Genomic DNA, 21,894 nt, shown 5'->3' with positions numbered 1-21,894 from the left:
CAGCCACGCCACATAATATGCTTCTCTGATGACGGCGATTTCTGGACCTTTGTGACATAGTCTGACTTTGCACTGGCCATTATTGCGTGTGACAACTACGTCTCACTGTTGGAGTTCAAAGCGTCACTCCCACCTGTTTGAATTGGCCTGACTGCTTTACCACGCTAACATTTGCGAAAGGAAACTTGGCTAATCAAATTGCAGCGCATCCGAGCCATGGGGCACGGACAACAAACGAAAATGACCACCAAGGACATTGTTCAATCATCCCAGGCTAACCCGGAGAAAAGGCTTGGCACGTGAAAGAAATGTTTACAGAGCCGTGTTCTGGTAGCCCCTTGTGTCCTGGGATGAAATGTACAGCTTCAGTTGGTCTCAGACTGGTTCCACCGCCTCCCACCGCTGCAGGGGCATTTTAGTAAGAAGTGACGTGTTCCAATAATTTCCAGTGAGCAGGATGGTATTTATTTTTAATATGGCAAAAGCATTTCCAAGTCCACTTGGTGGCATCCTAGCTCTCACACTGAAGCACTGTATATGATGGCTCTCATTTGTGGTCCTGTGTCCTGTGCTCAAACTACAGCAGCATGGTATGTCCTAGCTCTCAAACTGCAGCACTGTATATCGTGGCTCTTATATTGTAGTCCTGTGCCATATGTATCCTCAATCTCTGGTGGCATGTGCTAGCTGAGCTCTCATACTGCAGCTCTGTATATTATGGCTCTAATATTGTGTTTCTATGTCTTGCACTCATACTATGGTGGCACGATTTGTCCGAGCTGTCATACTGGAGCACTGTATATTATGGCTCTCATATTGTAGCCCTGTGTCATGTACTCATATTACAGCGGCATGGTATGTCCGAGCTCTCACACTGAAGCACTGTATATCGTGGCTCTTATATCATAGTTCTGTGCCTTATGCTCAATCTCTTGTGGCACAGTATGTCCTAGCTGAGCTCTCATAATGCTGCTCTGTATATTATGGCTGTTATATGTTAGTCCTGTGTCTTGTGGCCATACTGCGGTGGCATGGTATGTCCGAGCTCTCATACTGCAGAACTGTATATTATGGCTTTCATATTGTGGTCCTGTGTCTTGTACTGATACTATTGTGGCACGATATGTCCTGGCTCTCATGCTGCAGGACTTAATGTTATGGTTCCCATATTGTGGTCCTGTGTCTTGTGCTCATACTACAGCGGTATGGTATGCCCTAGCTCTCATACTGCAGCACTGTATATCATGGCTCTTAGAGGGGGCAACATTGCCAAATATAGTCACATAAAGTGAAGAATTAAAAAATGGGACATTTCTGCTCATTTTGAAACAGGTGGTACTGGAATTCCCATTTCAAATACATATACATCTATGTGTTTGTGATTTTGGTTTTTTAATTTGAAAATAGTTTGGAACTGGGCGTCTTTCTTGTTTCCAGCGAACGGCTTTCTTCCCTGGAACTTGTGTGTATTTCTTTGTCATTGAAATTGCATTTTAATATAGTTGTTACTACCACCGACAAAGCGGTTTCCTTCACAAAGGCAAGCCTTTCTTTTTATCGCAGATTAGGCGTCTCTTGTTTCAAAAATATACAAACGCGTTTTTATGGGAACATCATCGGAGTAAACAACTTTTAGTCTCTTTCATTTTAAGAGTTGTTCTTTATTCCGTTAAAGGCCAGATTTTATATTTTGTGGATTTCGGTTAAAATAAATATTTAATGGTTTATTTTATGCAGACAAGAAGGAAAGTGATATGAAACGGGAATTACGTTACACAAGGGGGGAGTTGGGAGGAGTTTGTACCATTCGGCGACTCTAGAGACTCTAGATGGAATCATGATTCAGATTTAGGGACACAGACGCTCGTTGATCAAGAGCACGTTAGCAGTCACGCCAGCGATTTTGCTTTCAATATTCACATGAGGCAAGGTTGGATCAGGGTGTCAGCATATTTCCTCGAAGTCGCAGCATAAAGAGTTGATTTTTTTGTGTGTTTTATGCTGAATATTTGTAGAAGTCGTGGAGTAAGTAGAATATTTGTAGACGACGTGGGCTACTTCAGGACACCATTTGGTTGCGACTTGCGATGCATTACTGTGTTTGTTCAATACGTGTTGGGTTATGCAACACCATCAGGGTACAGTGTTAGTGCGGGGGAAGGAGGTTATGTTTGTCTGTAAGCTGTGAGACAGTTGGCGGAATTCTCAAAACATGGTGGATGTATGCACAAAAAACATTTGCAGATTCAGGATATTTTGAGACTCTAAAATGTCTTAAAAAAGAGTATGTTCAAATAACTTAACAAGGCTCAGGATTGTAATACTAAGTGACTGACTGTTCGTGATGTGAGCCTACTCCTGGCAGTAGTAACTACCTCCAGCGCGCCCTTGCGCCTGCAGCGTGCTCTTGCACAGGAATGTTGTGTGTTGGCAAACTCCCTCAGTGCTGTTATTACGTAGCACATTATTATAAAAGAGCATCACTGCTGCAGGTTTATTAGTGGGAAAACACAGACTGTATCGGGCAAACTGTACGTAAATATATATTTTTAGATGAGAATCTAAGCCAAAAATACCATGTACGTTGAAGCTGGCAGATTACTGGATCACAGACCCGGTACGATGGACCAAAAGCATGGACCGGGGGTATTGGAGCTTTTGGCGGTAAAAACGGTGTACTATATTTGAATTTATTTAGTTTAGACTGCAACAACTTGTACTGAAACTCTTCCGACCTCCCTCTTCCTAATGTTAGCACCAGAAGCACATTCTTATTATCCTGCCATGTATGCGCTAGTCTACACAGCCCGGCGAGAGACTAGATTTCAAAAGTGCAGTTTTCATAAGGCATATATGGAATGAAGGGATCTCTGATGCAAACAGAGCACTTGCCCCTTTTCTGCTGTTAGCAAAATGATTGTAAGGATGTTTACAATGATTGACCCGCTGTCAAATCCAAGGTCACAGCTTTTGACCCGTAGGTTGGGCACAGATTCCTGGCATGATGTGAGTACATTAACTCTCCATCAGCACAAAACATTTTTGCTCCCTCTGTCTCTTTGTCATGTTCTTCATTATGTTGAGTCTCAAGATGTGCCTGTGTATGTCTGTATGTGTGTGTTATGGTATGTATGTCTGTATGTGCGACTGTGTGTGTGTATTTGTGCTTTATTGTACGTGATTCTTTTTTTTGTTTTTACAATGTGCTTAATGCATGTGTGGATGGTCTATGAATGTTCCTAATTTTGTCTGAAAAAGTAATGAAGAAACAGGATGGGGAACTCATTTTCTGGGGATGACTCTCTTTGTTAAGTGGGGAAACTGAGATTATAATGTTAATGCATTTTAGTTTCATCAGGACTTCACCTAAGAACATACCCTCTGCAGTGGGCTCTATGTGTGTTTGCAGCTCTAGTCTCTGTGCTTCTCAAATTTGCTTGAAAATGCACCCTTTACCCACTTTTTTTTCAAAATTTTCTCGGGGGGGAAAAACCCCCCCGAACCCCCTCTAAGGTGGTCGAGCTCGCTCGCTGCGCTCGCTCGCCACGGTGCACTCCGACAGAAAGTTTACGCCCACTACTTTCAAATGTCACCATCCGCCACTGATGCTGGCATTTCTAAGGAGTGTCTAGAGGTTGGTGTGTGTTATGATGGAACTGGATAGTATGAGGATGGCCTTCATTAGGGTTGTGCAAAGTGTATATTTTATGAGCCCAGTATTGCAAAGTTCACAATTCTTGGCCAATCATTCATTTGTGGAGTTTCTCGCTTTTGGGGCGCAACACACTCACATAGGTTTCTCTTGTGAGTGTTCGTTGACATCAGTAACTTACAGGCATTTTGTATGCAAATGCATATATTGTTTAACTTTAGGGGGGGCCAAGCATCTTGGATTTGCTAATAAAGTATTAGGTTTACCCTTGTCTGTGCTTTCATGTCTGTGCTTTCTGTTGGCAAGTGCTGTCAATGAAGTCGTTCTATCCACCGTGAACGATGAAACATTGTAGTCCTACTTCTATGTTTATGGAACATCACAATTTTTTGTTTTCAAAATTTTGTAATGCTATTTAGCTTTCTCTCATGAGTACTCTACACCAGGCTACGCTGCTTATGCACAAGCATTTTGGATGCAGTGCATACCTCGTTTAGTTATTTTATCACAAGTACTTTGAAACCGGGTCATGCAGGTGACTCAAAAGCATTTTATATACAAACCCTGCTTAGCTTTTTTTTGTGAATGTTCTGGAACTATTTAAAATCAGTAAGTTACAAGCATTTTGTACATGAGTGTGTACCTTGCTTTCATTTTCCTCGCAAGTGGCTCAACACATAACACTCACAGGAGGATAGAAATTCACGCAATAGCTGATCTTGTGTCTAACTTTGTGACCGTCTCTATTTTTTTTATAGTTCTTTTATTAAAAACTCTAATTTTGCCCCAGACATCGACAAGAGACCCTCTGCGTGGAGAATCGGGGAGGGTTCATTCCCCCATGACGTGAAGTGCAGAGCTCAAGTTCTTCACTGAATGCAGCCTTAAGTTTAATTCGATTTCTCTCAGCTCATTGAGTGATTCAGTTCCATTGTTAAACTTGTGAACAAAATGCATGGTTTTGTCATGAATTATGCGTTTGCAGTAAATTTGTGCAATGAATGGTGGATAATTATGCCAAGTGGTGTAATGTTGGAAATTACGCTTAGCAAGCGTAAAGCCACATTTCTGATATTAGACGAATTAAAACAATGTCTTTTAAATTTAACTGAGGCCTTATTATAAGTATATCGGGTAACACAAATGTACAGGCAAAGCGTTCAAGTTGGTCATCTGTTTTATTGTATTTTGCAACACTCTTGAACAGTTGCTTATGTCCACAGACTAACTCTGAACAGAAGTAATTTCACATAAAAAATGACATTTACATGCTAAATGGATTTCCTTAATTAATTTAAAGGACTGTGTTATTAAAATTTCAATCCAATATTTGCATCCTGCTTGATAATTGTTAATTTAATTATAGCATTTGTTTTGTTTGTTTAGTTTATGTTCGCACTTCCTGACAATCTGTTTGACATTTAGTATGCCTCACCCAAGTAATTCTTAATTTAGTTGTGGCAAATTCAGATACTGTTAAAGCACTCCTCTTTTTGGCAGAGGTATTAACAGTGAGTGAGGGGGAAGGAATTGAAGTGAGTACCAAGGGAAGAGGATCATATGTAAACAAGAGAATGCAAAACAAACAAGCATTGGCTTAGCCAATAAGTCTCGCCTTTGGGGCCTCATAAGTGTTTAGCCATGTAACAGTTGATGTTGTTGCACCAAGGATATTGTGCTGCATAACTGAACACTTATAAGGTCTCAAAGGCAAGACCTATTGGCTATGCCAATGCTTGTTAATTATGTACTGTGTATTTAGCGCGGTTTCATAGGACAAAATGCATCCTCGCATCCATTTTAGACGCAGGAGTGTTTATGCGCTAACATAATAGCGCTGAATGCAGAATTACTCCTTTTGCATAATTTCGCTTAATTTGGGGGTAATTCCACGTGATAATGCTACACGGAATTACGCAAATTACACCTATCCTTAGTTTTATAACAATTATCTTTTGACTGAAATGGCACGTACACAGGAGACACTTTTTGCCATTTCGGGACAGACGTCCTCAACATTGTTTCCAAGATTATAAAGAGTTCGCTATTGTCCAGGGACTGGTATGCTGCGAAAAGATATGCACCATCCACTTATTATGGCAGCTGTGATATGGCTCAGTAACTTTCAACTTCTAAACTTTACAAGCTTGGTATTCTGCTGCCGCCATGTGTCCACTGTTGGAAGCGCAAGCATGAAAGACTGGCATGTCAAAGCTAGCGGTTACAAATAAAAGTATTCAACTAAAGTGCTTTGAAACACGTTTCCTAGTTGTTTATCCGACGTCCAATGTTTCATGTCCTTTCAATTCAACACAGCTATGGGGCTTTTGATCGTAAAGAACACCTGGTTACCCTAGAGGCATTAACTTGTTCACCCATTAACCCTATGTGCCAGGAGAGTCCACCAGTAGGTTTGTATGAAAATGAAAATTTCAATTAATATTGAATGAATTTGGAACACCTAAATTGCTATAATTCCTTTGTGAACATAAATACACTTCAACTACCCATACCACCCAACTTTAAATGTAACCTTTACCCTACACTCCAACTAGAACCCTGATTTCTAGCTTACCCAAAAAACCCAGTAAGTAACCTCTAACCTTTTGAGCAACTAAACCCCGTTATTTTTGTGGCATATTCGACTTCTAACAAAACATATTTTACATTTTATTTTTCTGGCACGGAAGTCACCAATTTTCTTCATAGAGATTTTTTCATAGCGACACAATATGTCTACCTGCACTTGGAGCATTCCCCTTCACCGGAGACACCCACCCTCACCTGGGGCAGCTGGAGAGCCCACCTACCGCCCCAACATGCACCCGGAGAAACAAGTCACCCGTAATGTAACCACGCCGGCCTGACGCACCCGCTCGGACCTGGAACTTCCACCGTTGCCTAGGACACGGATCCAGACCGGAAGTAACAAACGTTCCTCAGAGCACGTGACCGGACTGCACGCGGAGTACCTTCAGAGTAGATCTGGACCTCTCACCTGTGCTCGAGTTTGAATGCGTCTCCAGGCATCCGGCGGCGTCTGACGAGCTCCGCGGGCGGGACTGAGGTCTCCTCGGCTGCACAGGGTCCTCGTCGGTGATTAAAGACAGGTCCTGCATGCTGAAGCTGCGAAGCTTCTCTGACAGGACCCCTTGTCCCTAAAAGAAAACCAGGGGGCAAAATCAAGTGAAAAATCAATGGCTGGCGCGCAAGATGACACTCAGGGGCCTTACTTCGAAACAAACAGCAAATGTATGTGTGTCAGGAAAAAGAAAGGGGTGCCAGGCTAAGGAATGCCTGACACATGAGGTGTCAGTCAGGTGTATTCACTGCCAGCAGGGAATGGGCCATGACAGAAGGATGCATGTGTGACACGTTTCGGGGCATCAGTATCAGTATCCCACGGGAGAAGAACTTAAGCTAGATTTGTTCTAAGAATCCCCTAAATGTCCAGGTCTTTACCTTTGTGGCCGCGTTGACTGCTACATTGGCTGCCAAGTTCAAGCCTCTCTTCCCAAAACGCATCATGGTCTCATAGCTCTTCTCTCGCGCCTGAGCGATATATTCATCGATTTCCTGCAACAACATGAATACAACAGCTTCAAGTCAGAGACAAACATCACGTTATATATTCAAGTGGTGCAGGAGTAAGGGGCAGAGGGCAAGTGTGGAAAGGATGCAAAGGGAGCGCGCTGGTTGTAATGGAGACCATAGGAAAATAGACCAGGGAATGCACATACAGCTGTAATGTGGTAAAGTGTGTGAATGGGGGGGGGGGGGGGGCAGCAAAGAAACACCCTTGAGTGGGCACAGAGTGGTCTACTTTCTCCAGTAGGTTGTGACAAGAAATGAGCTAATTCTAGAATCCTGTGGGCATGGGGTGAGCTCATGTTTAGAGCAGAACATTTTGATGATGTCAGCTCCCTTAAGATCACAGTGTAGCAATAGAGTGATCGCCCGTGTTCTAGAGTATAGGTGTGGAGTGGCTTCCCCTTTCGATCACGGTTGATACCCAATGGGGTACAGTAGAAGGAACAATCTTAACCCTGTTCTTTTAGTTCATGGTGGGCTCTCTCTAGCACCTTTCGAAAAACAATACACACTAAACAGGACTGTAGGAGCAAAACTCTGTTGCTCGACTGTCCCACAACGCGCCCGTCAGCCAACAAATCAAGCAGTGTAACCCATGTCCATGGAACTTTACCCATATCTGAGCTCTGCTCCCAGTTCATGCCACCTTTCCTGCCACACTGAACATACTGCATAGACATATATCACTCATGTCTGTCTCCATGCCACAACAGTGCACATGAGGAGCCCCTGGTGCAGATCACCCATGTCTGATCTTCCCCCTCACTTCATGTCACACAGCATCGCAGAGACATTGTGACTCCTGTCCTGATGTACCTTTTCTTTGCTGGATAGTGTGGGGTGAATAAACTTCCTGTACAGGACACTGGAACCTTTAGTATAGGGAGACAGCAGCCAGATCACTAGGGCAATCTTCAGTTCAAAATAGAAAGGAAACCTGGGGGAGAGAAAAGGAACCAAAATCATTTCAGGTGACAAGTAGGGGTCAGCACAGAAAGACTCACGGATATGAAAGGAAGACCCTGACGCTGTCAGAAGGGCCATTATGAGCAGCTGAGGTCCTCTAGGTAAGAATTAGGCCAAAAGAGAAGGGTGAAGTACCACAATGCCGAAGAATAAGTTACTTACCTTTGATAATGACCTTTGTGACGGATGCTCCATCTGCCCACAGATTCCTCATCTTTTCAAATCCTCTTCGGCATTGGATTGGAATTGAAAACATCTATACATTCTGCTTGCTAATAGATAGCACCATCGGCATCCATTACAGCTTTATCCCTGCCCAATCAGGCGACTGGGGCCACATATAAGCACCGCCCTTGTGCCCTGCTGACAGTTATCCTCCTTTTTGCTACACTCTCAGATGTGGAGCATAGCCGGCCAGAAAGAGTTGATAAAAAGAAGTGAGCAAATCTAACTTAGAAACTTGTTACTCTTTAAATCCACTCCAAAGAATGGGGAGGAGGACAGGGTGTGAGGAATCCATGGATAGACAGTATTTGCCAGAAAGGGCGTTACTGGAGGTAAATAATGAGGCCCTCATTTATGAAAACTGTTACATCGCTGCGATAAAACAGCGTTGCACCAGTTTTCACTGTGCCCTTCTTGCAATATGATGGATGTGCCAAATTTAATGTAGGCCACTCCATGTCGCAAGGAATGACTGATACGTCAGGAATTCTGACATATCTGTCGGTTCAAAAGTCACGCATTACTGGAGTTGTGTTGCAAGCATGACACAACTCCAGCAATGTATGGTGTAGACATGTGCCTATGGCACTGCGTCACCCTTATGCCTGCCATGTAGCAGGTGTAAGGTTTTGACACAGTAGCATCCTAGAAGTGTCACAGTGAAATCTCATGGATTTTACTGTGACATTTCTACGACCCTTTTTTACGTGGGGACGCCCACCCTTCATACATTATGCCTGACGCAGGTTTCATGTGGCGCAGGGCTTTACAAGGTGACGCATCTGCCTAGATTCATCACCTTGTAAATATGGCATGATGTGGGGCATTGTTTATGCTGCTGCTGCGTCACAAAAAGTGGCACAATGTTGGCGCAAAAATGTTGGAAGGCCTTCATACATAAGGTCATGAATAAGTTACTTACCTTCAGTAACACCCTTTCTGATGGATTCTCTGTCCAACTGCACATTCCTCACCTTTTGAATCTCCCCAGGTGCCAGACTGGATACGAAAACTCTTGAAATAGCTCCTGTGCACCAACAGGGGGAGATACCTTGACTTCCACTGCAACTCTATCACGCCAACAGACATGCCGACACGAGGTAGCATAAAGACACCATGTTGATGTAATTTTAATCATTAGACATTGTGAACTGAAGAACTCGGAGTGTAGCTAACAGGACTGATCTTTCAATTGCAATGAGCGGCAGCTAACTAGGGACCTTATTAATAACTGAAAATCCACTCCAAGGGGGCGGGCAGTGAGGATTTTTATATAATATCTACGAGAAAAAGCATTACCACAGGTAAGTAATCTAACAAGAGATTCCTTATATTGTGACTAAATACAAAAATACTACCCCTTCCGAAGAGGTGGGTCTGAGGAATGGACTTGACTTCACAAAAGGTGATTTGAATAGTGAGTGCTTTTTTGACAGATAGAGACAGACTAAAAGGCCAATATATAACATTAACTGTGTCCACTGCAAAACTTTGCCCGGTTGATGAAAAATCAAACAGATTGTTAGACAACTTTGTCTGTAAGTGGTCAACCTGCTTCTAACCACACCAGTAGAGAAACAGGGAACAAAGGTCCAAATGTATGGTTTGGGGGGAAAGATGGCACACTGCCAGAATGACATGAATCTCTTATACTGGAAGATCAAAGCTGCTGAGCTGGTTCCATCCAATCTCCATGCATGTAGCCGTAGATTGCGGAGTTTTTGATGAAGAGGATCACTCTGTTGCTAGGCCAGACGATCTTCACCAAGGGGAAGCCGAGGTGGAAGGCACATGTTTAGGATTAGAAGTGTGGAGTACAAGACCCTTCGAGCCATTTTTGATGGTTTCAGTATCGACATTGCTGAAGCTGGTGTCTGCACCAATTCGGGCACCATCCAGAAAGGTCTTAGGAAAAGTGTATTCTGAACACAGTCAGTCAACAGACAGTCAATGTAAAGGAAAGGCCCACCAGCTGAAGTGCAACTGGAGGCACCGACCGCTCCTTGCAGCCAGAATCTATACCAGAGGAAGTTAGCACCATGTTTAAAACCAATAGCGATGTCTCCTTGAATTTTGCGACTTGCTGTGGAGTTTTCAATGGCTAGGTAAAGTCCAGGTGCCTTGGTTAGAGATTCGGAATGGACTCCAAGGAAGAAAACAAGACAAGTATTAGGTTTGTGATCACTGACTATATGACCTCCCCTGTGAACAAGGGCATTTGGAAGTAAGGGAGTCTTGTTTGTGCTTCTTGTGCTTTCGCTTTAACATGACCCTCGACTTCAGCTTGCATGATGAAGGCAACCTGGAGAGGGACAGCCTTTGTTTCTAGTGTTTGGCAATGTAAAACTTGACCTCCTGCTCTTTGATTGCCTTCTGGTGTATCAGGGCATGTTTGTTGCAGGACTTGGATACTACGGACAGATACTGTACAAGTCCACGACCTACATCTACTTTTGATAAGGGTGACATGTTCTGAAATATTTAGTTCCTGCTATACTGTTCGAATTATAATTTTTGGAAGAAAAGCTAACTGCTTGAAAGAAAAGATAACTGGTTTAGAAAAACAAACCCAGTAGGAGAGAGAGGAGGTTCAGAAGTGAACCTTAACCCAATGACTGTCCTCTGCATTAAAATGTGTTATGCCGTGGTTACAAAGGAACCTCCTGAGGGCTCATACTACAGCTATGACTGCGACCAAGGCTCTGTTTGGGGATGTTACTGTCTTAGACATCTGTCAAGCCTATATGTGGGTTTTCATCCCTCCGTTCACCAGGAACTACTGTGTCAATTCTGAGTTCTGCAGGGAGGGCCATTTTGCCCATTCGGTTTAGCAGGATTTCCTGATGTAAGTCCACCCCTTAGGCCCACCTGCTTTTGGTAGGTGGCTTGCTTTAGTACTGATTCCAAAGGTGGGTTGGTGGTAGATGTATTTATCAGAAGAATAAGTAACTTGCCTTTGGTAATGTTCTTTCTAGTGGCTACTCAACATACCTACAGAATACCCACCCACCTCCCCATTCTGTGGAGTGGATTTTGGGGAGTAATATGGTTCCAAGTTACACAGTTATTGAATTAACATTGTCATCCACACTCTGAAGCTAAGGGCATACAAAAAAATTATTGATGTCAGCGTGCAGGACAAGCACCTTCATGAAGCTCTGAGTCATGTCTGGAGTGTGATGGAGCAGTGGTGGAGGGTGATGGTGCCACCTACAAGTGGGCAGGAGCTATTGCAGGATTCTTTTCAGATACAGTCTGGTGCCTGGGAGGATTCAAAAGGGGAAGAAATCTATGGATAGAAGTATCTATCACAGGCCATTTTAGTAGTCGTAAAAACTTTCCAGGCTTGTGAACGGGCTTCAGTACATTGCAAAAAGCCTTGCTGCAGTCGCGAATCCTCTGATTTTGTCAATCACTGGGCTTGCAACTGCAAACAAGGCCCACATCTCTTAAAATTCAATTGACAATAAATTGACATTCCCATCATAAAACCCAAAACGCAATTCTCAAACACAACAGTGATAAAACAGGTTTCATCAATTACTCAGCCTTCACATAAGACAACTAGCCAAACCCCTTAGGTTGCACCTGAAGAAGGCTACATCTGAACTAGCTGGTAAATCAGCCAATGTTCCACTCCATCTCATCACTAGTCACTAGTAGTCATCTCACAGATCAACTCTGGTAACTTCATCCTCTCTGCTATCCATACCTCTGAGGTGCCTCAGCTAAAAGCATCCCTTTATGCAGCAGCCAGATTAACAAAATACATGGAGCGGTTTTCTCACACTACTGTGCACCAAAATATATCGTCCTTCAACCCTTTGAAGCCAAAATAAAAGTCAACGTAAGATATGTTACACACCAAGCCTTTGACGGTTCACATCCTCCATTTTACAACAGTACACTATATGAGACCTCTCAAAATAATTTAAATCATCTCAATTTGGAATTCTGTTACATCTTAGCCTCAGACAGCGGTGGTAGGCAGCTTTAAAGAGTAGAACTCTACTAGCAATGCTGTGCTCCACTGCCTCCTGCAAACTGTACAAGGCAGAGCCTAACAGCTCACAAACCTCAGTGTGGCAGCAATTTCAAAGTCCAGGCTGTCCTTTCGAGTAGGGCCCTTTTGCAAATCAGAATGTCTTTTCTCATCCAGAACAGGGGCTTTAAATATATCAGAACACATCTATTCAACCACAATTCCTGTAGTTTTGCGAATGGCAGGTTTTGCAACAACAAAATTGTTTTGAAAACCATGCACAGCGCCTTGCTCTAGTACATATGCCACCTTTGGGCATTAAATACGGGTAAACTCATTGTGCCACCAACTTGAGATCAGAAAAATATCCTCCTGCCCTGCATCTGAGGTAAAGTCAATGCTGCTCTACAGTGAGGGGGAACTGTGCCCAGCTACGCCCTCACCATGACTCCAGGAGAAAGGGCTATCGGACGAGTTTCTAGTCACTGTGTGCTGCCTGTGGTGTCCGCCAGTAAGTCCCACTCCTGGGGAAGGTACAGAAGAATTCGTTCCCTCCTCTGTAAACTCTCACCGTGCAGAGCACAAAGACTCATAGCCAGCTGAAGGTAATTCTAGAAGCACTGTAACAGGGATGATTTTCTCCCATTCTCCTCCTGCCCAATACACCAAATAACACTAATCATGACTTAGCTCTCAAGGTTATAAAGACAACTGGAAAGGAAAAATCGAGGTATCCAAGAATAATTCAATTGGCCCCAACCAGGGTTGTTCTTTCCCCTTGAGTCAGGACACTAAAAAGTGAGCGGTGTTGTAAAATGTTGGCTGCCTGGCTCTTCCTGCCTAGCCAGAGATCTTTACATCTCACAGTATAGAGGCCAAGGAAAGAGGGGCACGATCAAAGCCTGTTCAACCACTATTTGAACTCCTGCCAGCAAAACAACATCCCTCGTGCTTCGAAATGAAGACTAAAGGAAAATGGAGACAATGTACGTGAAACGGGGTAGGGACAAGCAAAAGATTGTAGGTCCTTCAAAAAGCCAGGTCCAAAGTTGAAGCTACTTCAACAACCCACCACCTTGATAGACATGTGTGGCGAAAGCTAAGGTCACGCAGCCATCCTTCCTCTAGTACTCACCACAGTCACACATACGCATCAGGATCCAGCATTATCAATGCTGGACAGAGTCGTTTTCAGCCTGTGAGGATCGTGATACTGCTAGGAACATGCTCGACATCAAATAGCCCAGCGTCTGGCCACCGCCACAAACACTCTGTCCACGGTCTGTCTTTCTTTCACAGGAGCTGAGGGCATTCATGTCTATACCATTAGCATGAACACTTCCAATTGGCTAGGTCAGTTAAAGACCAGTGTTAAATGTCAACCTATATAAGGGTCAGACACAGACCCAATGAATGCACTATAAGGGCGATAAAAAAGCAAAGGGCGAATTAACATCGGCCATACTCACCATGAGATTATGAGGTCGGTTGCTGTTTCTGCAGCTGTGAAGAGGGCAAATACGATCCAGTACATCATCCATTTCACCTGCAAAAACAAATAGTAACTTTGACAGCTCTGCATCTATCACAGACACCCAGTGTGGAGGGAATAAGCAAGCACCGAAAAGAGTGGAGCATCCATGGACATTAACTAGCAGTACAGCCCTTGCTAACCTGGCTTCAGGAATCATGGAGGCAGTGGCAGGAAAATATTATAGGAATTGTTTACCTGCAGTTTCTGCACCTTACTGAAGAGTGTGACCAAGTCCTGAGATGTAACTGGGGTCAAAGGGTGTATAATATCAGTTCAATCAACCATGGCATTTGGGTGAATTGATGCCCATGACTGTCACAATATAAGGGAGGTACCCTGATCCTCGGAAAAGGGATGGGTATATATCAACATAAGAGCAAACGTTCCCTTTTCCCAAGTTTGAAGAGAAGACCCTAAAACAATTGATGCAGATAAAATAAATCAGTGATGTACAAGTTACTTACCTTCGGTAACGATGTATCTGGTAGAGACGATTCTAGCCGCAGATTCCTTAACGTAGAATTATCCCCAGGCGTGAGACTGGACCCGGAAAACTTTCGTTGACCCCGCATCTCTGCGCGCCGGGGGGAAGCGGTACCACGCGACGTCGCCCTGACGTCCTCCGCGGGCATGATGTCAGCGAGGTCACATAAGTCCCACCCCGGCGCGCTGACATCAGTTTTCTTCGGAGAACTTTTCCGCGCCACAACGTGGAGCCATCACAAACAAAACTGTGGAGAGTATGGAAACAGTGTGCGAAAAATCAGTGAAACAGAAAAGAGAGAAACGAAAGGTGAGGAACAGCACCAGTTGGAAAAGTGCCAAGCACTAAGGTACAAAAAACCATAGCGGTGAAAGCCATAGCAGTGAAAGAGCAGAGCACCGCTCTGAGGAACACCTGTGCAAGCTAAGGCGACATCCTCCCAGGGGGCAGAAGCATGTGAAAAAGGCCATAGCAGAAGAGAGAGAGAGAGAGAGAGAGAGAGACTGCAATCACAATCCACAATAGTGAAGGGCAACAAGCTCGGAACAAAGGAGGAACAGCAATTCACCCCCAGACGACACCACCAAGGAGGGCCGTATCCCCTGAAAGGAGCAAAAAGAGCGAGGTACAGGCCAAAAAAAAAACCAACTCAGAGGACTGCAAAGGAAGCAGAAACCCCAAGCAAGTAAAACGGAGAAGAGTAAAAGCAGGCCCCTACACTGGAGAAAAAGCAGGGTGGAGGGATGCAGAAGCACACATGAACCAACCGACCATGTATCATAAGGGAAGGGGTGGAACAATCAAGAAGAACAAAGTATCCTGTCCGAGCAGAAGCGAAGCGGACACCCACAGGAGACAAGCCACCCGGACGGAGGCGAGTTCAGAAAACCAAACTAAAGGTCCTCGCAGAACGGGGAGGAAGGGCGGGCCCAGAAGGAATCTGCAGCTAGAATCGTCTCTACCAGATACATCGTTACTGAAGGTAAGTAACTTGTACATCTGATATAGACTATTAGCCACAGATTCCTTAACGTAGAAAAGATACCCAAGCCATACCCAAAGGTGTGGAGGGCCTGCGAGAGAACCTCCCCAGCAGGAAGAAACACAGGGCCCCAGCAAGGAGAAGGGAAGACCAGGAGACCCCAAGCCCATTCAAGGAACAACAGCGACAAACCCTCGTAGGGACGACAGCCGTTGAGGAGCACCCAGGAGGAAAGAACGACCCCAACTCCAGGGAAAAGAGGTAGAACTGGAGGAAGAGCCTGCCATAGGAAAACACACAGCGACAGAGGACAGCTGAACAGGCATCAGCCACAGGAAGCAGGCAAGGCAGGAACGGCTCCACAGCCAAGGAACGCAGGCATAAGAAGAAAGGCACAGGTGCGCAAAGCTCCAGCAGAACAAGAGGCAGGGGCACAAGGTAGCACAACAAGGGCCACGGAGGTGGACCAGCACAAGCAGGCGTGCGCAGCTGGCAGCGGACAGCACCATGGAGCAGTGCACCCAGAACAAGCCAGGCGCAGGCCGAGGGCAGAGACCAGGAAAATGCAGAACAAGCCCCAAAGAAGGATCGTTCAATAGACACACACCGACCCATGAAGAGAAATGGGACCAGACATAAGAGAAAAAGGGGAAGACACGGAGGACGAACCAAGACGTCAACCAGAACACAGGAAAGCCAGGAAAAACCCAGCCCCCCTGGAACACCAGACAGAGGACCAGGCCGAAACGCCGCACAAGAAGGCGGAAACACCACAACACGACACCGTAGACAGCATGCCAAACTGTCAAGCGATGTAGTGAACACTGAGAATTACAGAACCCGGAGCAGCACAAGCTGCGCCCGGACAAGATACAAGAGACCGCACCAGCGGCATACAATGATGCCAAGAAAGGCAGGGAACCCGAAAAAGGGGCGACCATACCTTCCCTGCGCAGGACAGAGCTATGCAATAGCTACAAGTACCCCACATAGGGTATGATACGTCCCACTAAAACATGGGAACACCTCTTAGGGAAAACCCCGCAGCAGAGGACTAGAACATAAAGGTAGGGTATGATACGTCCCAAGAAAACATGGGATTACCTCTTAGGGAAAAATCCCGCAGCAGAGGACAGAACAGAAAGGACCTGCAGATAGAACCACCGATGGCTTGACAATCAGCTAATCAAAAAAAACACAGAAGGCCCAACCTGAGGACACATATGGGTGGACCACAACCAAAGAAACACAAAAGTCGAAGGGGAAGGGGCTGTACCAGCAGCCAACAGCACAAAGGGGTCAACCTAAGGACCCCGAAGGCACACCAACCCACACAGAATAGACAGACGGTCCAACCGAACCACCAGACCCCCGAAAAAGGGGTGGGATAACGCCGCCCAGAAGCAGCAGAGGACCTACAAGCCAAGTTTATGTAGGGGGAGGAGGAGGAGGAGAACGGAGCCCCTCAAGGAGCCGCTGAATGGCAGCATCCGCATGGGTGTTAAACAAAAGCACCCCATCAAAGGGCAGGTCAACCAGATGTTCCCTAACATTCTCAGGGAAAACGATATCCCTCAACCAAACATGGCGACGGAGAGCTACTGAAACTGCCATAGTGCGGCCGAGAGCATCAGAAACATCCAGGGCCGAACGAAGAATAAACGCGGCCAACTCCCGGCCCTCCATCACATGGTGCTGCAGATCAGCACCGACACTTTCTTGAGAGGCACAAGACAGAAGGGACTCCACGGAATCCCACAAGCTGGAAGTAGCCCTGGCCAACACACAAAGCGTGTTGAGCGCTCGCAAAGCAGCACTAGAGGAAGCGAAGATGTTACTCCCCCACGAATCCAACCACCGGGACTCCCGTGACAGAGGAAACAACACCAAAGGTAAGGAAGGGAAAGCAGTCTGCAGAAGAGGACCCTGGGTAGAAGGGTGGAAAGAAAGGCAGACTGGATCGTGCATGTGTAAAAACAGTAAAAACAGTGTACTCTAGCTAATCTCTCAGAGTGAATTTTGTGGTAACATTGTTATAACTTTTTAATAAACTCTTTTTATAAGCATTCCTTTTTAATATTGTTTGATTTTATATATTTACATTTGTTTCTCTTCACACATGATTTTGTACTTTAGCAACATGGAAATGTATTGATGTCCTTATACATTTAGACCACGGATTTATTTTATCTGATTCAATTGTCTTAGGGTCTTCTCTTCAAACTTGGGAAAAGGGAAAGTTTGCTCTTATGTTGATGCCCATGACACCACTCCGCATAAACGAGGTGGAACACAGCACACAAGGAAGCCAGCACAGAAGAGAGCAGAGCAGCCAGCACAGATGGGAGCAGATAGCATAAGTGAGAGTATGCAAGAGGTCCAGGCGCCAGTACATGCAGGATAAGATGGTACCATGACATCCAGCACAACAGAAGCCGCATGATGCAGCAGGAAATAATTAATATAAACATTATCAATAAACCAAAGTCAGCGGGTGCGGCAAGTACAAAGAAGGTGTCTATCTTCCCAGCAAGGTCAGGTGCTATCGCCTTAGAAAGTACACCGTAAAGAGATGTCTTTAATGCATCAAGAATAGTTGGGCAAACCATGTGTACAACATGAAGCTTCTTGAACTTCATCCAGTTCATTCGTAAGTGCAAGAGAAAACAAGTTAATGGGGGAGAGATGCGTGTTCCCATTTGACCTCATCCAAATAATTTTTACTCACAAGTAGAACAAAACTGCTGAACGGATTTACACTAAACTAGGGAAGGAAGTAGAACTTTAATCATAAAGCATGCTTTTGCTGTCCACATGGTGTTGAAATATTTGTCACTTTTATGTATCTCTGTCATTTAAAGCTATGAGTCTCCTTTCAATCACATGGGAACCCTTGAACAAATATTATTGGCTGGTGAAGGTATCTGTAGATTTTTTCTTCACTATCTTGAAAATTGGGAACCAAGTTTGATTTGTGATTTTTCGAGTCGTGGAAAACATTATCCACAGGAAAGAGGAGGCACTACAACAAGTGTATAAAGCTATGGCAGTGGTGTAGGGCCCATACCCATGGAAAATTTGAGCAACACCCCAGGAAAAACATAGAAAACTGTGAAGAATTTGCAGCTGAAAACACAACTGCAAACTTGTCAGCCTTAATTTAAGTAGCGGATTCGTCCATCAGTTTGTAAAATAGCAATTGGATTGGATTCACAACTTTCATTAATGGTTGAAAAAAATACAGAAAGGATATGAGAAAGAGTGTTAGAGAGTAAGAGAGAAAGAGAGAGGCAAAAAAACAACAGAGGGGGGATGGACAAGGCCATGTGTACCAGGGGTTGTGGACAGCTAACTAGGGAGCAAGTGTCAAATTTAATAGGGCTAATTTAGTCAGGAGTCCCATCTGACCTGTGTCCACCAAAAGTCCTCCAGGAGATAGCAGGCACAGTTGCTACTCCTCTTAGTACCCTACTGAACGGCATCATTAATGTGGGCATTTTCCCCACCAACTGGAAAAAGGGGTCCAACCTCCCTTTGCTTAAGAAACCCTCAGTTAACCCAAACAAAGAAAATAATGATTGTCTCATCTTGCACCTTCCTATGCCAGCTAAAATGTTAGAGAAGCATTTGAATATCACCCTCTCTGAATATTTAGATCAAAATCAGATTCTGGATGGAGCACTATGTGGCTTCAGAAAAACCCATAGTACAGAATCAACGCTGGGGGTGGCCACAGAAGGGTTGATTCACAGGCTCAGTCCTTTCTCCCACACTCATCAACATTTACATGGAACCCCTTACTACCATTCTAAAACAAGCAAATATATATATAATTACCTCTATGCTGACACCCAGCTCTACCAATTGTTAGTTGGATGAACAGTTACTGGTTACTGCCTCAAATTGAACTAATAAAAAATGGAGGTGCTCCCCTTTGGGAAGGACACCTCGTTCTGAAACCTCTACAGGTGGCAACCGACCTTGGGTCCCCTCCCCAGACAGGTACCCAAAGTGAGAAACCTATGGGTATTTTTTGACTCCAAACTTTCCTTTACTGACCAGACCAACACGCTAATTTCTTCTTGTTTTTTTCTGCTAAACAAAATGAAGAAAATTGAGCCTTTTATTCCCTTTGAACTACAGAAAACTGTCATTGCCATCTTTCGTCTTGTCGAGATTAGATTACTGCAATGACCTTTATTTGGGCATGCAGCAGGGCTCCCTGTAGAAACTACTGACAGTACAGAAAGCTGTGACACGCCTCCTCATGAACATTCGAAGTGCGATTCAGTCTCAAACACACTAGTGGAGCTTCATTGGCTCCTGGTAAAAAAAGAGTGGCATTTAAAGCACTGTGGGCAGCGCATAAAGCTCTCCATTATACAAGTCTAGAATACCTGAAGAGAAATTATCTAGGTAATGCCTTAGAAGATGTCTTCGATCATCTCCTAAAACAGTGAGTTAACTCAAAATTTGCAAGGTATCTTGGGAGGGGAGGGTAGAAGCTTCGTCTGCTCTACCTGTCAGCTATGTAACCAGCTGCCCTGACACGTAGAAGCCAATCAAATCTGAAATGTTTTCAAAAACTTCTTAAAACATGTTTTTTTCTCGTTCCATCTATAGTTTCTGTTTTTGGCCTTTTTCAGTACAGAATCTCACAGAAACCAGCTCCAGGATGCCGTCGGGCATAGGTCGCGTTTTACAAAATATAAAAATATTAAATATCAGCCAGGGCTGGGCACCCGGGGTAGGTTAGCTGCAGTGCCTGGCAAAAGGCCAGGTCCTGTAGGCAGCCCACTTGATATGCACGACCTTCACAGCAGGGTTGGGTGGCCTAGGTGCAGGTGCTGACCTGTGACAAGACAGCCACTGCGCCAGGGGTCCTTTCCTTGGGCCTGGCCTTCTTCCATTGCAATTTTGTGTTATCATTTTTGTTTTGGAAGAGGCTCCACAGCCCGGTTCTGATCAGGAAAAGTTCATGATGCTGTTTCCCGACAAAGCTGGGACCTAGCCAAGGAAACTAAAGCCAGAACACACAGCAAGGCACAGTTGACTGCAGACCTGTGTGGGCGAATGCATCAAGTAAGTGTGCTGCTTAGAAGTTAAAAAGGCCTTGCAGCAGTGGCGCTCCTCTGCAATGGCGGAGGAGCATTTCCCTGCTGCCTGGTGCACAGCCAGCAAACGAAAAATAAAACGATGCGCAGCATGGTTTTATTTTTTGTTTGCCGGCTCTGAGCCAGCTTGTGCAGGGAGGGATGGGGCGGGGCATAGGAGGGTGAAGGAGGAGTGGCTGTGCACTCCCGAAGTGGTCATGAGTGTTTGGCCGGCCGTCTCAGGCCGACCAAAACACACATGCGCACTTAGGTTTCTCCAGCCCAGCTGCATGCAGCAGCGGGGCTGGAGAAAGGCTGGAAAAACCCCACAGACTCCATGATCTGAGCAGGGCGTCTTTCCTGCCTGCTCAGGCCAATACCCGTGCTGGGATTGGCTAGGAGTCTGTACCAGGGGCTGCTGGGACCTAGGAAGAGGCCAGCAGGAGCGATGCAATGCAGGAGGCGGCGTCAGGTAAGTTTTATTTTTTTATTTTTAGTAACATGCCCTCCCGTCCCCCTTCCTACCCCCCCCCGCGCGCTTTCCCCCACCCCTGCGCTCCCCCACCCACCTCACCACCCTTTGTTAAGGGTGACCGCTGCTACCTTGCAGCCGATCTAGCAAAGACTTAACAGTAGATGAATCAGAAACTCTGAAAGGTCAAAAACGTACAGGTTACACCGAATGGCACAATGTGTGGTGAGCCTTTACTGACCTTTGAATCCACCTGATGATTAAGTGAGTCTATATTACCTTGCGGGAGCCCGTGTTATCCTATTTCCAGTCCGAGGGAATAGAATCAGTTTCCCTTACACCCCAAACCTGTGACATTGTTCTGTTAGCTGAAGCAGGACACTCAAACGCCTCGGTACAACCTTTGTTACAGGAGACAATGCAAGGCTTGTTTAACCATTAACTTGGAATCCGAGTTGTGAAGGTGAACCAGGGAATCCTAAGTGGTCTCAAACCCTGCTGATGAACATTTTGACTAAAATCTTTAACTGCAGGGATAAGTACCTTAAACTTTGATACTCCCTTGGCACCTACACTAGGTTTAGTCCCATTTCCAGCATCAGCCGTCCCTGTGTTTGACTTCTGATTTTGGGAAACAGTTGAAGTGGTTACCGGTCTACCTTTGAACTTTGTCCAGGGTACCCTATCGTGACCCCAAAGCCACAGCATTCTGGGTAGTTGCATCTTTGACTGCTAGGCACCCTTAAGTTATCGTTTTTCTCTAAGAGGTAACAGGAGTTCAATTTTGTGTGGAGCGTTTGGGTGTTTTAAGAGTGCGTTTGCTGTGTGGCCCTTTTGGCAGATCCTCAGCTGTCAGAGCTCCAATCCACTGACAGGACTGCCCACGCACTGAAACTTCCCCTGTGATTCCAGC

The 21,894-nt window shown here is 45.1% G+C and overlaps 1 protein-coding gene across 2 annotated transcripts in view; it reads right to left on the bottom strand.

Moving 5' to 3' along the window:
- REEP2 (receptor accessory protein 2) overlaps positions 1–21,894 on the bottom strand; it is a 168,819-nt gene that overhangs the window by 29,865 nt on the left and 117,060 nt on the right. The window contains exons 2-6 of one of the 2 annotated variants that reach the window (XM_085618406.1): positions 14,415–14,681; positions 13,886–13,962; positions 8,060–8,180; positions 7,115–7,228; positions 6,651–6,810 (exon numbers count right to left, since the gene is read on the bottom strand). In XM_085618406.1, the coding sequence (XP_085474532.1) occupies positions 6,651–6,810; positions 7,115–7,228; positions 8,060–8,180; positions 13,886–13,962; positions 14,415–14,582 (640 nt within the window). In that variant the 5' untranslated portion in view covers positions 14,583–14,681. The remainder of the gene's footprint in view (positions 1–6,650; positions 6,811–7,114; positions 7,229–8,059; positions 8,181–13,885; positions 13,963–14,414; positions 14,682–21,894) is intronic. The other variant, XM_085618407.1, reaches the window with a different exon arrangement.

The sequence above is a fragment of the Triturus cristatus genome, chromosome 7 (genome assembly GCF_964204655.1).
Source record: "Triturus cristatus chromosome 7, aTriCri1.1, whole genome shotgun sequence".
Classification (NCBI taxonomy): domain Eukaryota; kingdom Metazoa; phylum Chordata; class Amphibia; order Caudata; family Salamandridae; genus Triturus; species Triturus cristatus.
The sequence above is the reverse complement of the archived record's forward strand: the minus strand, read 5'-3'. Positions and strand labels throughout refer to the sequence as shown.